Raw genomic sequence first — 17,070 nt, forward strand, 5'->3', positions numbered from 1 at the left:
GGTTCTTCCAGTCCCGCTGAAATCTTGAAGCACGGATCCTTGGCTCGACAGCTTCGCTTCTGCACTCGTTACTCCTGAAATGGAGCTCGGCCCCGCAACCCGAAAGCCTCACTTTTTCTGCTCAGAACAGCAGCAGTCTTCCAAAAGCCTTGCTTTCTTCGTCCTTCTTCTGCTCCCTCTTCAAGAACCCATGTGATTTCGTGAATGGATGAGGTGCCCCGTCTTGCGAGCTCTTTCTCTTGTTTTATAGCCATTGGCCGGCCGCCTCATCGCACACACGCGCACATTAGCCTTTATACATGACACCGGAGAAAAGACATACGCCTTCCTCCGTGATTTTCTTCGTGATATATGACGCACAACCGCACAGTTTCACACTTCTTCGCCAAAACTACAGGAGATGCCCACAGGCTTTTCGACGGCTGGATGATTTTATCGCGCAGCATTTTGTCAACTTGTTGCTTTATAGCTTCACGTTCTCGTGTCGAAAATCGGTAAGGGCTCTGACGGGCTCTACAACATGTGCGACATACGTAAAATAAGTGCGGATGTTGACAATGACTGCTCTGCGCACCGCATGTGCACGAGACGAAGTATTCGTATTTGGACAGTTCCGTCAAAGTCAATGTATTTGGTTCAAGAATGACCAGTATGAGGGAAGAGATTTGTAAAAGTTAACATACGGAACTCAGACCTACGGCACTTCAACCTTCTGACACCCCCTGGAAGTTCGCGGCCTTTCTGACTTCAATATAAAAGGAGGGCAGTGGCCGAGTGATGCTGTTTACCGAAGGCTTTGCAAAACTGGATTAGGAATATCCAGTAGCTGTGGAAAATTTCGCGCTGACGGAGTCTGTAGCTTATCCAAGAACATGCCAATGGTATGTATAAGAGACCGAAGCATCGCCGCATGTTTCCGGTATTCTTCAGGCAATTAGTCGGCACCCAGAGCTGTATTCGACTCTGCCGGAGTGGGCTATGTTCATTCAAGTCACTGTGGCTTTAACTGTAGCTTTGACTGTAGCTTGGGAAATGTAGGTCATGCTTCAGCATTTATGCACTCCGGCGCATTCTTGTCCTCAGGGATTGACTCAGCGGAACGTAGCCTAGGGGGCAGAGGAGGAGGTTTTGTGAGATGTGGCGTGCTCTTCACAAAGACATCGGTATTCAAGTCCGACGGTGTCGGGAACATCTCTTTCTAACGGCGGAAACAGCTTTCCTGTGAGACGGTCTATCGCCATCTGCTTCAAGTTCGCTTTTACCTTCTTTATACTGGGACTGTCCTCTGAGGATGCGTCTTGGGACCCAAGGAAATTGGCGCATTTCATGACAGTGGCTTCACTGAAAAGTGCAATATGGGGCTCGCCCCAGCGCGAGCAAACTGTCGTGTTCTCGCACACAGCGCTGACGTGTCCTAGCTTCATCCAATAAGGTCAATGTATTAGCCTTGGCATAAATGGTTCACATTGAAAAGTGGTCGATCGTTACGCAGCAGGAGAAAGCGTACACTCGCCAATTGAAATCAAGCGTATAGTGACGTTTCGGTGGCCATAAAGTGCATTTGTTTTGCGAACAAGGAAAACGGACGGGCGTCGAAATGTCAATATTAGTTATATTTCAAGTGGCAATTGTACGTTTCCTTCTCCTTCGGCCTTCCCTTGCCAGGCGATTTTTTGACATGCACTTGAATACGCCCCTTGACGCGTGAGGGAAGAGATTCGCCCTTGAATGTTATCTACAGACAGCGGGATGTGCGCTCAGCGGATGACACATCGCAGATAACCGGTAGAACAGTAGAGTTACAGAACAGGTGCCAAGGGAGTGAAAGTGCAGTCGAGGCCGTCAGAAAAATAGGGGAGGTGATAAAATGAGGAAATTTGCAGGCACAACTTTTGTCACGCAAGACAGGCGTAAATGGGAATCGCTGGGAGAGACCGTCGTCCTCCAGTGGACGTATAATAGGCTGATGATTATGATGGCAGCGGGACGTGACGAGGAGAGATAGCTGGGTTATAGCGACTGGGAATCCATTGCAATGTCATGTGGCGCCCGTTCTGCTTCGCTGGAGTTTGTAACTCGGTAGCGTAAAAAACATTTTGTAGGAGCATTTTTTTATTACTCTTAAGTAGTGTGAATCAAACTTACCGTTGAAGAGGACAACGAATATGTGCGACATAATACGAATAAAGTCAGAGTGAGATGATTTATTTTTCTTGAATTTTCTCTTCCAGAAAGGTACAGAAGCTAAAGGTATGGAAATACTTGACAGAGGCCTCTGTACCGGTTATACAGTATTTATTAGTATAAGTTGCAAAATTACTAGTAATTTGCTGATACACCTTTTTTACATTTTTCTTGCAAACAGCAGTTATTGCGGAGGAGTGTATCAACGGTGCACAAATTCTACAATATCAAGAAAACAAGTCAAGCGCACAGGGTGCTTCCAAATACATGAGTAATAAAAATTAGCCACCGATGCTGACGCCCTGCTGCAGTGTAGCATCATCAAAAAGTAAAACGCCATTGTACCAAAGCGAGAAAAAGAATTTACGTACCTCTTTATCATAGCTTTCTCACCAAGCCTAGAAATAAGACAAAAATCTTTGTTTAATGTTACTGCGCATAACGTCAACAAGAAAATAAGACATACTGTATGTGTCACATCGGAGTAGTATTGGTAATAGCCAAACCACTGTCGGTCACTGATGCATTGTTCATTGGGATATGTGCTGTTAAAGTGAATCTTTCTTGGCCAACCCTTCTGGGTTTGGCAAGGAAGCTAATGGCTATAGGTGGGTCGTTCTGTTTCTGGGGGGATATGTTTTTACCAGTCAAAGGGCATGTACAGGTTGTCCCTGCTAACAGTATTGTTTATTTTTATTTGTTTATTTTTATTTGTTTACTTACATATATTTAAGCAAGCGTTAAGCCCTCCCCATACGTGGGCCGATCCCGAAGATAGTGTAATGCTGGGCCGACCTGCGGCGGAGGTGAAGCAAGCGTTAAGCCCTCCCCATACGTGGGCCGATCCCGGAGATAGTGCAATGCCGGGCGGACCCGCGGCGGAGGTGAAGCAAGCGTTAAGCACTCCCCATACGTGGGCCGATCCCGGAGATAGTGCAATGCCGGGCGGACCCGCGGCGGAGGTGAAGCAAGCGTTAAGCACTCCCCATACGTGGGCCGATCCCGAAGATAGTGTAATGCTGGGCCGACCTGCGGCGGAGGTGAAGCAAGCGTTAAGCACTCCAAATGCGTGGGTCGATCCCGAATATACTGCAATGCCGGGCGGACCCGCGGCGGAGGTGAAGCAAGCGTTAAGCACTCCCCATACGTGGGCCGATCCCGAAGATAGTGCAATGCCGGGCGGACCCGCGGCGGAGGTGAAGCAAGCGTTAAGCACTCCCCATACGTGGGCCGATCCCGAAGATAGTGTAATGCTGGGCCGACCTGCGGCGGAGGTGAAGCAAGCGTTAAGCCCTCCCCATACGTGGGCCGATCCCGGAGATAGTGCAATGCCAGGCGGACCCGCGGCGGAGGTGAAGCAAGCGTTAAGCCCTCCCCATACGTGGGCCGATCCCGAAGATAGTGTAATGCTGGGCCGACCTGCGGCGGAGGTGAAGCAAGCGTTAAGCACTCCCCATACGTGGGCCGATCCCGAAGATAGTGTAATGCTGGGCCGACCTGCGGCGGAGGTGAAGCAAGCGTTAAGCCCTCCCCATACGTGGGCCGATCCCGGAGATAGTGCAATGCCAGGCGGACCCGCGGCGGAGGTGAAGCAAGCGTTAAGCCCTCCCCATACGTGGGCCGATCCCGAAGATAGTGTAATGCTGGGCCGACCTGCGGCGGAGGTGAAGCAAGCGTTAAGCACTCCCCATACGTGGGCCGATCCCGAAGATAGTGTAATGCTGGGCCGACCTGCGGCGGAGGTGAAGCAAGCGTTAAGCCCTCCCCATACGTGGGCCGATCCCGGAGATAGTGCAATGCCAGGCGGACCCGCGGCGGAGGTGAAGCAAGCGTTAAGCCCTCCCCATACGTGGGCCGATCCCGAAGATAGTGTAATGCTGGGCCGACCTCCAGCGGAGGTGAAGCAAGCGTTAAGCCCTCCCCATACGTGGGCCGATCCCGAAGATAGTGTAATGCTGGGCCGACCTGCGGCGGAGGTGAAGCAAGCGTTAAGCACTCCCCATACGTGGGCCGATCCCGAAGTTAGTGTAATGCTGGGCCGACCTGCGGCGGAGGTGAAGCAAGCGTTAAGCCCTCCCCATACGTGGGCCGATCCCGGAGATAGTGCAATGCCAGGCGGACCCGCGGCGGAGGTGAAGCAAGCGTTAAGCCCTCCCCATACGTGGGCCGATCCCGAAGATAGTGTAATGCTGGGCCGACCTGCGGCGGAGGTGAAGCAAGCGTTAAGCCCTCCCCATACGTGGGCCGATCCCGGAGATAGTGCAATGCCGGGCGGACCCGCGGCGGAGGTGAAGCAAGCGTCAAGCACTCCCCATACGTGGGCCGATCCCGAAGATAGTGTAATGCTGGGCCGACCTGCGGCGGAGGTGAAGCAAGCGTTAAGCCCTCCCCATACGTGGGCCGATCCCGGAGATAGTGCAATGTCAGGCGGACCCGCGGCGGAGGTGAAGCAAGCGTTAAGCCCTCCCCATACGTGGGCCGATCCCGAAGTTAGTGTAATGCTGGGCCGACCTGCGGCGGAGGTGAAGCAAGCGTTAAGCGCTCCCCATACGTGGGCCGATCCCGGAGATAGTGCAATGCCAGGCGGACCCGCGGCGGAGGTGAAGCAAGCGTTAAGCCCTCCCCATACGTGGGCCGATCCCGAAGATAGTGTAATGCTGGGCCGACCTGCGGCAGAGGTGAAGCAAGCGTTAAGCCCTCCCCATACGTGGGCCGATCCCGGAGATAGTGCAATGCCGGGCGGACCCGCGGCGGAGGTGAAGCAAGCGTTAAGCACTCCCCATACGTGGGCCGATCCCGAATATAGTGCAATGCCGGGCGGACCCGCGGCGGAGGTGAAGCAAGCGTTAAGCACTCCCCATACGTGGGCCGATCCCGAAGATAGTGTAATGCTGGGCCGACCTGCGGCGGAGGTGAAGCAAGCGTTAAGCCCTCCCCATACGTGGGCCGATCCCGGAGATAGTGCAATGCCGGGCGGACCCGCGGCGGAGGTGAAGCAAGCGTTAAGCACTCCCCATACGTGGGCCGATCCCGAAGATAGTGTATGCTGGGCCGACCTGCGGCGGAGGTGAAGCAAGCGTTAAGCACTCCAAATACGTGGGTCGATCCCGAAGATAGTGCAATGCCGGGCCGACCCACGGCGGAGGTGCAGTTCGCCATTAAGGGGCTCCCATACACAGCTTCGCTGATCATGCTTCTTAGCATAGTCGCTCATCACGTCTGCCGCTTTCTGCATTCTGGAATGAGGACGCCTCTCCAAAGCTGCATTCACCCAATTAAAATGTTTATTCTCTTTCTCTCTCTGGTCATCCTTCTTCACAGAGTGGAAAGGCACGGAGTTTTTTCTGCACAAGTCAACTTCAACACCTTCGCAATCATGACAGCTTCAAAATAAAAGATTCAATGAGTAATAATAACGCTCTATGAACCAAGTTAACTTATACAAAAATTACTATGAAGGCAGTGACCTAGTTTAACTTGGGAGTAAGTTCCATTTTTCAATTGTAAGAGGAAAGAAGCTATACTTAAATAGGTTAGTACGCCGTTGAAATGGTGCAATGTTAAGTTTGTGGTTATGCCTAGTAGGCTTCAATTGATCAGGAGGCAGATAGTTGTTCTATAATGAGTAGCATGGGGTGTTAATGATATTATGCAACAATTTAAGACCTTCTCAATCACGCGTCTCGGAGAGATGTTGTAGACCTAGTGCATGAAGCAGAGATAAGGGTAAGAAGGTTTAGCTATAACAGTGGTAAATGAAACGGATTGCTTTCTTTTGAACATATTCGAGGGTGTTAATGTCAGATACTTTATAAGGGTTCCAGATGGGGCATCCATAGTCGAGAATGATTAGGATGAGCGATTTATATGACAGGAATTTTGTTTCACGCGGAGCTTTTCACAATGTACGGTTTATATAACCTATTTGTTTTACAGCTTTATTGTATGTATATTCAAAATGCCTTGACCATGACTTGTTAGGTGTGAAGGTGAGGCCAAGGTACCTGTATTCAGACACCGGTCCAAGGGAAGAGCCATTAAACGAATAGTTAAACGAAGAAACGGAAGTGCGCTTACGAAAGGAAAGTGACTGTTTTTACAAAGTTTATATTCATTTGCCCTTTGTCTCACTACCTGCAAAATTCTGTAAAAGAATCCTTAAGTGAAAGGCGGTCAACATTCATGTTAATTGCGTTATACAGCTTACAATCGTCAGGATGAAGGCGAATTTTTGCGGACATATAATTCGGCAAATCATTTATATACAATAAGAACAAAAGTTGCCTCAGCCCTGAACCCTGGGAAACTCCGGACGTCACACTTACTACAGACGAATTTGAGGAAATAAACGAAACATTCTAGGAACGGGTGTGTAAAAAGCTAGCCATCCAGTTAACTAAGGAAGAGTTACCAAGTATAGCGCGAAGCTTACGGAGAAGTTTTGATGTGTAACAGTGTAGAATGCCTTGGAAAAATCCATGAAAATGGCATCCACTTGATTTTCAGTGTCGAGAGCGTGTGAAATGTCATGCGAGAATTCTACGAGCTGAGTTATCGTACTAAAACCACGACGAAGGCCATGCTAGGCATCACTCAAAATATTATTTTCATGAAACTCCATAATATATTTAAATATTATATGTTGAAGAAGTTTAGATGATTGACACGTTAATGAAATTGGACGGTAGTTTTATGGTTACAGCTTGTTGCCATATCTGTACAAGGGAAGAATATTTGCCAATGTTTAAACTAAAGGAACTGTCGAAGTAGATAAAGACTCTTGAAAAATTACAGCCAAGTACCGACTACTCCAAGCACAACATATAACAAGAAAGTCGTTGTTAATGCTATCAGGGCCACAGGATTTTTTAATTTTAAAGCACAAAATTCGATTCAGAACACCTTCGACAGACACGGTAATATCGCCAATTGAATATTGTGAGTCATGAATGAAAGTAGGCAAGTCAAAGTTATCAGTTGTGAATACCGATTGGATATATTCGGTGAATGCGGTGGCGATAATTAATGGATCATTGGAAGGGGCAGTATAACTGTATTTCTGGAGGCTGAGCAAGGTGCTTGCTCTAGAAATCCTAGAGCAAGGTAATCCTAGAAAAGTTAGGGTTCCAGCCCTAAATTTTCTAGGATTACTTTTCAATAGACCATGCTATGTAACCCTGAAATAGAAGTTCTCTGATGAAGTAATTTTGAGGCGGAGTTCCGCCGTGGCTACGTTAAATTCGGCTATTTTAAGAGGGCCACCGTTTCCTTTTAAACGCCTTAACCTAGTAGCGCGACGTGACAGGTGACGTATCTCACGCGAATTCAAGAGAAGATTAGGATTTCAATTTTTTTGTTTTCATAGGGACGAAGTGTTGGACGCAGCTTGCCACAATCTTTAAAGGAGCAACCAAAAAGTTCACATCACTGGATTCGCTCAGACGTTCGAAATCACCAAGAGAATCACACAAAGATCAATAATAGATCCGTCGTCGGCGTGTGAAAAATCAGGGAAAATAGAATAAACAAAAGGGTTGTTACAAACCAGGACGGAAATGGATAGGAGAACGGCCTTGTGGTCTGAAATACTATTAGTAACTTCAGATTCGAAACCATTGTCTAAAAGGCGGGAACTAAGAAAGTCTAGCTGCTGCGACTCTTGTGTTCGATTCAACAATTTGTTTTAAACCACAATATAATGAAAAAACCTAACAGTGCTTTGCTAATTTCCACATCATAGCCGGTGAGCGATAAAGATGCCCAGAAAATATCGGAGGCATTAAAATCACCAAGACAGATCTATCTTGACGAAGACAAGACGCGCTCGTGCACGAATGTCGTTAAAGCGAGGAGCTGCGCAATGTTCGATGATGGCGGGCGGTAGATAACGCCAAATATTACAGAAATTCTTCGGAAGGAGATCTTGCACCATACTGATTTGGTATGAGGTGACATAGGGGCTATTGAATATTTAAGGTCAGATCGCAAAAATAATGCAACGCCACCTCCTCTTCCATGATATCTAATGGTTCTAAAGACTGCAAAACCTGGAGGTGCTAATTGCCTTATCATGCAACCATGTTTCTGTTACGCCAGCAATATGTGGCGAATGGGCGGATATCAGTGAAAGAAAATGTGGAAACTTCCTAATTATGCTTCTGGCATTAACATTTAAGACGCGTACGAGTTCTTGTGGTTGGTTACTGAGCCGTCAGAGGGTAATAATGGAGACGTTGGAAAGAACTTTTGCTGGGCGAAGAAGAACCTTAGTGAGGGTGTTAGTATTATCGTCCCAATTGTACCTAATTTTATCAATAAGTGAGTGGTCAAAGCTTAAGTGAACGATGGAGCCATTATCCCGAAAGTGCTTAGATGCTTTCCATATCTTTTTTCGGATTGATCGTATGCGCATTGAAAAATCCTCGGAAACAGGGAAGTCAGAACCTTTAAGTTTGCAAAACTATTTAAGGACGTTTATTTTTTCGTGATAGTCGAGCGTTTCATGATAATGAGGTGTGGGCGATCGGCATGCCATCGACCAATCCTGTAGCACCTCTCAATACACAGGCAATTGATTTGAAGTTTTTCTTTGAACCACGTGGAAGCTTTAGACAGCGGAAGGTCATAGGTTTCATCAGATGTCGCAATGAAGACGTGCAGCAGCAAGTTGTTAGGGCGAGATCGATATTCTAGATCACCATCCCACTAAGCAAGTTCGTTGATTTCAATTTGTAGCTGCTGAAGTTCGCTATTCATGTTACTATTGTTTGCGGTAGAAGGAAGTGTGTCTCAGGGTGATTCTAATACGGAGACACGCGCTTCTAAGGCAGCAAACCTTCACATAACAACCTGATGGAACTCCCTGATGTCTGTTATTTCTTGTGAAATACGTTTCTGACACTTAATTCGGCAAGCATTTGAGACACAGAAGACAAATCAATATCCTTGCCATCCGTGGTACCGATTTCATCGGCAGTGGACGAGCTTCGCAAACGAGTATCAGCTACCGGGCAATCTTTACCTTTATCGATCTGGCAGGTCCCTAACAATGATAACAGACTCTCAAGGAGCTTGCCATAATTATACAAACGGCTGAATTGGGCGCAGAGCACGCCACATACTCTGCTCATGCGACCCGGGAAACATAGTTCAGCATACCATTATCTGGGTACCAGGGCACACTGGCATAACAGGGAACCAAGAGGCGGATAGGATAGCTCGAGGGCATACCAACCGGGCGTCCGACACATTCAGCCTTGAGGAATCCGAGTCAGTACCCATGGGCTACTCAGATATCCTAAATTATTATAAAGGGGTCAGACTGAAGTACCCACCCCCAGATAAGGATCTAAGCAGAGAGGATGCTGTTGCATGGCGACAACTGCAGACGGGTACTTTCCCGAATCTAAACCTTCTCAATAAAATTTTCCCTACACAGTATGAGGCTAAGTGCCCATGGTGAGGAGAGAAGCCAGATCTATACCACATATCATGGGCCTGTCAAAATATTGAGTCCCCAACTATCTATAAAATTAAAAACCCGAGTGCGGAACAGTGGGAGAGTATGCTTTCCAGCGTAAGCTTGAACGGCCAAAAGCGCTTAGTACAGCGAGGTCGCGCGTTGGCCATACTCAGTGGAGCCTTGGACTAGGGCACCAACCCTGTGATTGCAGACAGAAGAATCCATCAGAAGATGGAAGAGGCCGTCTGAAGCCGCGAAGATCTGTTTTCTAGAGCCCAATAAATGTTCTCCGATCCGATCCGATAACTTTGTTAGGATTTGGAGGCCCCGGATTGAGTTCCACGTCACCGCTCAAGAGGAGACTGTTCATACAGTAAATAAGGTCAGAGCACAGGGACACAAAACTATAAGCACATATGGAATTGTGTGGGCGAGAAGATAGCAGCAGAAAGCGATTATCCGAACGAATGCACTGGGCATGTTAGAGGTAGCCTAGGTGCGTGAAAAGCAGAAAGCGGCTCACCATCCCGCTAGCGCTGCTGTGAACTCGCCAACTGAAGAAGGCAGCTGCCGACGACGTTTTTATATGTCCTTCTGGGGAAGTCACCATGCCAGACTTGCCGACGATTGGAGGAGCCAGGATGACTTCACCGAGGGTGATGTCATGCAGACTATCAGCTGTCGAGGCGATGAACAGGCCAGGCTATTTTCAGCGAGACAGAGAGGGCCGTCCATATCCCCATTAGCCGAGTCATCCACGTGCTGAAATCTAGTCGAAGAAGGGCTGCCGGTGCCATTGGTATCGAGGCGAAGAAGTCGGGTCAGGTCAGGGACAGGATCGGCAAAGTAAGCCAAAAAGTGCGTAAAAAGCAGAAACCGGTTCAGCATCCCACTAGCGCTGTTGCGAACTCTCCCAATATCATTATCCAAGGTCTGAAAATGTGCCGCAGTTCTCCGGGACACCACCAAACACATGTTGTCTGGTAATGTATGGAGAAATCACAATATTTTAAAGCAAAGCGATATATGGCTAGCCGATTCCTCCGTCTGTCCGTCTGTCGGTCGCCTGTACCCCGAAAACTCCTCCTGCGCAACCCATGCGCAAAAAAAGAAAAGATAGAGAGGCGCGCGATTAGCTAACATCACCTAGATGGTGGAAGGCCTATTTACTCCGATCCATGATGTCACGTTATCTGGCCCAAAATTTCCGTCGACAAGGCCGGCGTGATGAAAGCGATGACGTCAAAATCCCTGCTGCATACTCAGGAGCATCCCCATTAGATTATATGGCAGTCGGGCCAGGTAACATGACGTCATGGATCGGAGCGAAAAGGCCTTGTGCTATCTAGGTGGTGTTGGTTCAGCTGCGCCGGTAGTGACGTCGTTGCTCACCATCGCAGCCGCACGCGCACGCAGCAGTTTCTCTCCGGCTCCGGAATGGGTAGGCCACGCGTCATGCGAACTCCTTAGGAGCAGGCAGCGTTCGATCAGCAATGCCACGAGCAGGACCAGGAACGAGCTCGTCTACGCCGTGCCGATCCTGCAGCTCAGGAACAAGAACAGGCTCATGCAGCCAAGCGCAAGCAGCAACTGTGTACCGAGGGTCCGGCAGCCTACTAAGCGGTCGTTTGATGAACCATCGAGTTTAACCCACGGATAAATACCGGGGCTGCACGTTTCAGGTTCGGTGGTTAACCCTCTGTACTGAGTGCTTGGACGGTAATTTTTTACAGCGAAGTTTTCGTTACCTTTTCCTTCAACTTTCCCACTGCTGCTGCTGTTGGTGCTGCTGTTGCTGCTGTGGCTGTGCTACCCGGCACAGCGCGTCAGCGGGTGGTTCAGAGCGTGGCAGAGAAGAAAAGAGACGCGAGGAACTCGTTTGGACCACACCGCGTCGAGTGTGCACAATGCCCCCCGGAGCTTCCGGGTCGTCGCCACATTAGCTTCTTGACGGCTGTAATTATCCGTGACCCTCCTCAAGCGCTTACATTTCTACCAACGTGCGACTCCAGAGGGAAGCTAGATAGAATGGAAGAGAGGAGGGGAGAGGAGGCAGAGAATAGGTAGAACCGACGCAGTTGCGAAACGATTGAATAACAGCCTTGCCACTCTTGGCTCGCAGTTCCCGTACAAATACAAGGGTGCGGGGATAGGGGAAAGGTTAGGGAAGACCTATAAAGCGAGATATAAGAAGAAAGAAGTAGCATGTGCTTGCTGCGGTAAAGCTAGGGAAACTAAACGATGGAGCATGTTTTAATAAAATGTGAAGACAACTGACCAGCGGTCAATTTAGGCACCACTGGCCTCTTTGAAGCTCTTGGGTTAAGCGAAAGCAGGGAAAAGCAAACATGTCCGCAATAGAGATTAGCAAGAGATGATTGGAAGATTGATGAAAGAAAAGTAGGGAAACGCCAAAAAACAGAGACGTAGGAAAGCAAAGTTCACAATAGGTGGTCAGAAAACTTGGTTGTGAGAGTTCATCGCGTGCTTTTTTCTTTTTCTTGTTTTTAACCTAGGTAGGACATTAGGCAGTATAATAGAAAGAGTTCGTGGCGCAACCCACCACCCCTTTCCAAAGGGGATGCTTATACCATCCATCAATCCGTGACGTGAGAAGGGAATGAAACGCTGGCTAACATTAAGTTCAAAGTACGGTAGGTTGCGTTTCTGCTATTTCTGAAAAATAAAACCATGCAAATATGTAGAGCGAACAAATTACGCAGGGCGTGCAGAAGCAGAGCCGCAATAATTAAAGCGCACCGCAGGGTCTAGGCGACACAACTGAAGCGGTCGCACGTCAAATCAAGATTTCTATGCCCGCCGCGACAGATTTGCAGCTATGGCATTGCTCGAGGTCGCGGATTTCACCGAGACAGCCGCATTACAACAGAGGCGAATTCAAAAAAGCGCTCGCGCACTTTGATTTACGGACAAGTTGAAGAACACCACGGTACTCAAATTAATCTGGAGTGCGCCACTACGGCCTGCCTCATAATGCGATTGTGGTTTTCGCACGTATAGCCCCATAATCCAATACAAGTTTAATGCTTCTGCCACGATGCAATGTGCCATCTGAGGCAATGACAATGCTCAACCCTCTCAGAGGTTATGAAATATGGCGCACAACAACGCCTCAAGCTGACACCTCTCCCTTTGTGTTTTGTGTACTACGCAGACAAACAGCAGTGGTGCACCCAAGGTAACGTTTAACATCTACTCACCGCCCTTGTGTTGGAGAAAACGTTGAAGAAATTAAACATTCGCCGTCAACATCACCGCTAATTATCGTCAATCAAAGCAAACAGCACAGAAAGCTGAAGCAGCAGAAGCTTGATGTGGGCGAGTTGGTTTTGCATACTTGATGAAAAGAGCGCTACGAAGACGAGGACTAAAAGAACAGCGCCGTGTCCGCCGTACATGTTGTTCTTTTAGTCCTCGTCTTCGTAGCGCTCTTTTCATCAAGCACAGAAAGCTTCGCTTACATCGATTCCCAGAGTGCGTGGGGTCTGGATAATTTTTTAGTCTTGTCCTTCTAAATTGCTTGGGAATCAGTCAAGCACACTCAGAAACATTATATGGGAGTGTGTCAGCAACTTAGATGTACCACCCTCTTCTCCGTCCCATGAGCAGTGGGAGATATTGCTTGTTCAGTTCCATACTTCAAGATCAACTCCTGCTGTTCGAGAGGGCCGGTCGAGCCAAGGTGGCACATGGTTACTTGAAATATGGATCCATTCCACATACTAAACTGCTCAGTATATATGGTTCCGAGTAGAGGAAGTTGACATAAAAATCTAATTTTGAGCACCATCATGCTAACCTATTTCGCGATTTGAGGCAGGGAGATCAGGCAGGAATCTAAATTTGAGGCAGGGAAAAGGTAATTTTGTAATAACAAACATGAGATGTACTGTGCCCATGTACCTAGAGTTGTTGCCTTGAGCACCTAAGCTGTGTACCTAAACAGCAAATGAGTTTTTTGTGTTTATATCATACCTATAGCTAATAATGTCTGACTTGGAAGGCGAATGAGTCTGCTCTAATGATGAGCTTAATTCTCAACTCGCCGTGTTGGAACCCTTTAGTCCTTCACCAACATTACAACGACACAACTGGTGGAGTGTCTCTTTCGTTGTGTACCGGAAACAGACAACCAGTGAGCCAAACCCAGCCGTGACGACTTCAACGTCACTACGGACCAGGAGACTATCACTAGACTAATGATTGAAGCCGGAGTGATGACCTCCACCCGAGGCGACAGTGGAAGACTATACCCAATCTGAATGTATGATTGCTCGAAAAACGGAAGAAGGCACACGCGCTATTCTGCCAATTTCTGTTTAGCATTGATTTACTATCAAAATGCCCTGCAAACTTCCTAAACAGGCACCTCGCTGAGTCATGCCAAAGTCAACAGCCACAAACACAGCTAGAGTGTAGCTCTCCATGATCGTGCTGCATGAACCCAGGGAGCCACTGTCTTTCAGCGGAGATTCGTCGGATTTCCATGAACCCTGGACTGGAGACGTATAAAGGGGTCTCTACTTTAAACAACTGGAACTCGAAAGAAAAGTTGTGTCACGTCTATTTCACCTTGCGAGACACCACCAGGACTTGGTCAGAAAATCGAAAGTCAACCTGAAGAACCAGGGACACGTTGTGCATCAGTTCACTACACACCTTTACGGCCATCGTACGAAAGAAATGGTCGAAGTCATGCTAGAAAGCTGAGTGCCGCTACCGAATGAGAACATGGCTGTCTTTATGGAAGAGATGACCAGCCTCTTCCACCATGCAGACCATGACCTCTAGGAAGGCAAGTCGTGGTCGCAAAAAAAAGAAGGTAATGTTTATTTTATGAAATGGGGATTGCAACGAGACCGCTTCACCAATACACGACCCGTCCAAGAATGTGGTAGACGTTTTATCAGAAAGCGCTACTATCCAGGAGGAACTGTAATTTTAAACCTGACAATATAACCGCAGCATTATGATACTAAACTGCTCCCGTATTTAAGCATAGCTCCCCAGATCTACGGGAGGCTATCACAGTAGTTGCGAATGAAGAGCTACGGAATGCATTCGAGGAATTCGAGCCGCAGGCGACTTCTAATGCTGACATCATCAAAAAAGGCCAGCAGTTACTTTTCAGACATTTTCAGACTGCAGTCCGAGTCCGAGTCCGACTGGAGTAGGAACGATGACATACGTTGCCCCCACCCGTCGTTATCTTCCCCCTCGGCACCTATTCCAGGGCTGCTTGAAGCCGCAATTCCATCGCTAGCTACCACAGACACCAGCACACCCGCCCGTCACACCACGCCCCTTTCCAAGGAAGAAATACGCTTCGCGTGCCTGCAGTGCTGTCCCTGTGAAAAACCAAGGTGCGTCCAGTGCCGATATCCTTACCGCGACGTGGGTCTGGGAGTGCTCGCCGTCAATGCACCCCGCCCATAATAATGCGAACAACTCGCAACAATGCGGAATACCTAGCAGCGGCTCAGTGAAGTCGGGCGAGTTGGTTTCCGCATCGCTTCGCACTCTTAACAGTCGTTATGAACTCAGCTGAGACCTCGACGACCCTTCCGTTCACTGATGCCAGATGCCTGCTCCTCGGCCTAGCGCCAGCCGTTTGCTGTCCCAACCCGTGGTCGGTCTGTGAGACGATGCTCGGAGAACTAACGGCCGCCACCCATGCAGTATGACTACTATTTGTGCAAATGCTGAAGATCGCCGAATGACAACTCTGTATGTATTGTCGTGACGACGTAGTCCGGACACTCCGGCATCCTTGGAATAAAGAATTGCTGCTCCACAAAGACCTCACAACGCAAAGAATCCACATCTTCGACTAATACCAAGCCGGGGGTTTATATCTCACCTGCGGGCAGTTGCTTTCTTTTCCACTTTCATTTCCCTTTGTTCATCATTTGTACATTTTAATAAGAACAACTCTGTTATTCTATGCTAATTCTTGGTATCATCTCCTGATGGCTTCATATGATTGTGACTAACAATGCAAAAACCTCTCCGTTTTCGTTCTTCTCGTTCATTACATAGCGAGGATCTCGACAGGGATAGATTCGATGTTTTTTAGGCAGCGCACGAGGCTTTATTGGCGAGTTACGTTTTGAAAAGTTCAAGTACCACGTGATGGCTGCCGAACAAAAGGTCTTGCGCATCCGCCGCCACGGCAGTAAGTTGTGGTACCTGGCTAACACTCTCAGGCCTAGAGTGTCCACATATATGACAACAAAGAAAGTAGATGGAAAAACAGTGACGTGGTAGCTCAATGGTTAAGAGTGTCGAACGCGCAAAGCGATGACGTCGTTTGGTATCCCACCCGCGACCAGCTGCTTTTTCGTCCGCTTTCAATTGCATTAGTACTTGTCAACAAGAACACATAATTTACCCTATGTCTTTCTTGGCGTCATTTCTGATGGATCTCTATATAAATATGGTGAAAATGAAAACGACGTACCATGGAACCCGTCTTTCGTATCCAAATGTTTCGGAGTGTGGAACATTTCATAATTGCTCTACAAAAAAGCGTGCTACGCTTACAGCAGGGAACCTTCCTTTTAAGAAAATATTGAGTGAAACACATGAAGAACAAATGATTTTAGGAGTGCTGTAGTGGGAATGCCGCAGGCACTAATGTTCCCGCATTTAGAAATGTACTTCCCTTACCAGTCCTTAAGTAATAGCGTAGTTAAAAATGTACTTACAGATGTGTAGCCGTGTCCGGAGCTTGTCTGAAAGCATGAAAAGAAAGAAATCCGGCCACGAAGGCATGTATATGTCCTTTGACACAGTACGCATACGTGAACATTAAGCTTAGTCACAGAAGAATGCAAGCATCGGTTTAGAATGTACAAGACACTTCGGTGTATGCTGGCTTCATCGCAAGAAAAAAAAGAAACTTGCGCATGCGTGGTTACTTATATTGCTAGTCAATTTTAAGCACAGAATGTAATACTGTGCTGAGAAATGTAAATCCAGCGTTACGAAAGTGTGCGAAGCTGTAGGGTAAAATTGTGTACAGCAGTGTAATAAACGCTAGAGCGTATTAAACTCTAATTATTGTCTTGATCAGGGCACTCTAGGCACGGACATAAAGACCGGATATTTTAACGCGACAGCGTTAAGGAATCAATCGTCACTTACAGCGCATACATAGACCATGGACCAAAAAAGACAGGACGACGAAGACAAGCGCTGTCTTTTTTGTCCCTGGTCTATGTATGCGCTGTAAGTGACGATTGATACCATGGAATATCAACTAGCCCGTACCGAACCCTTGCTTCAGCGTTAAGGAGCTCATGGCGCAGAAAAAGCGGTGTGGGTGGCGTTGGCCCTGAGCGAATGATCTAGGAAGGCAATTCAGAAATAAATACAACTTGCAAGATGGGCTGAGTGGGAAT

The 17,070-nt window shown here is 47.9% G+C and overlaps 1 protein-coding gene across 1 annotated transcript in view; it reads right to left on the reverse strand.

Moving 5' to 3' along the window:
* LOC129381980 (uncharacterized) overlaps nucleotides 1-16,836 on the reverse strand; it is a 64,121-nt gene extending 47,285 nt beyond the window's left edge. Inside the window, exons 1-2 of the mRNA XM_055065305.1 lie at nucleotides 16,375-16,836; nucleotides 2,556-2,582 (exon numbers count right to left, since the gene is read on the reverse strand). Coding sequence (XP_054921280.1) covers nucleotides 2,556-2,582; nucleotides 16,375-16,478 — 131 coding nt within the window. The 5' untranslated portion in view covers nucleotides 16,479-16,836. The remainder of the gene's footprint in view (nucleotides 1-2,555; nucleotides 2,583-16,374) is intronic.
* Nucleotides 16,837-17,070: the final 234 nt, after the last annotated feature.

The sequence above is a fragment of the Dermacentor andersoni genome, chromosome 10 (genome assembly GCF_023375885.2).
Source record: "Dermacentor andersoni chromosome 10, qqDerAnde1_hic_scaffold, whole genome shotgun sequence".
Lineage (NCBI taxonomy): Eukaryota > Metazoa > Arthropoda > Arachnida > Ixodida > Ixodidae > Dermacentor > Dermacentor andersoni.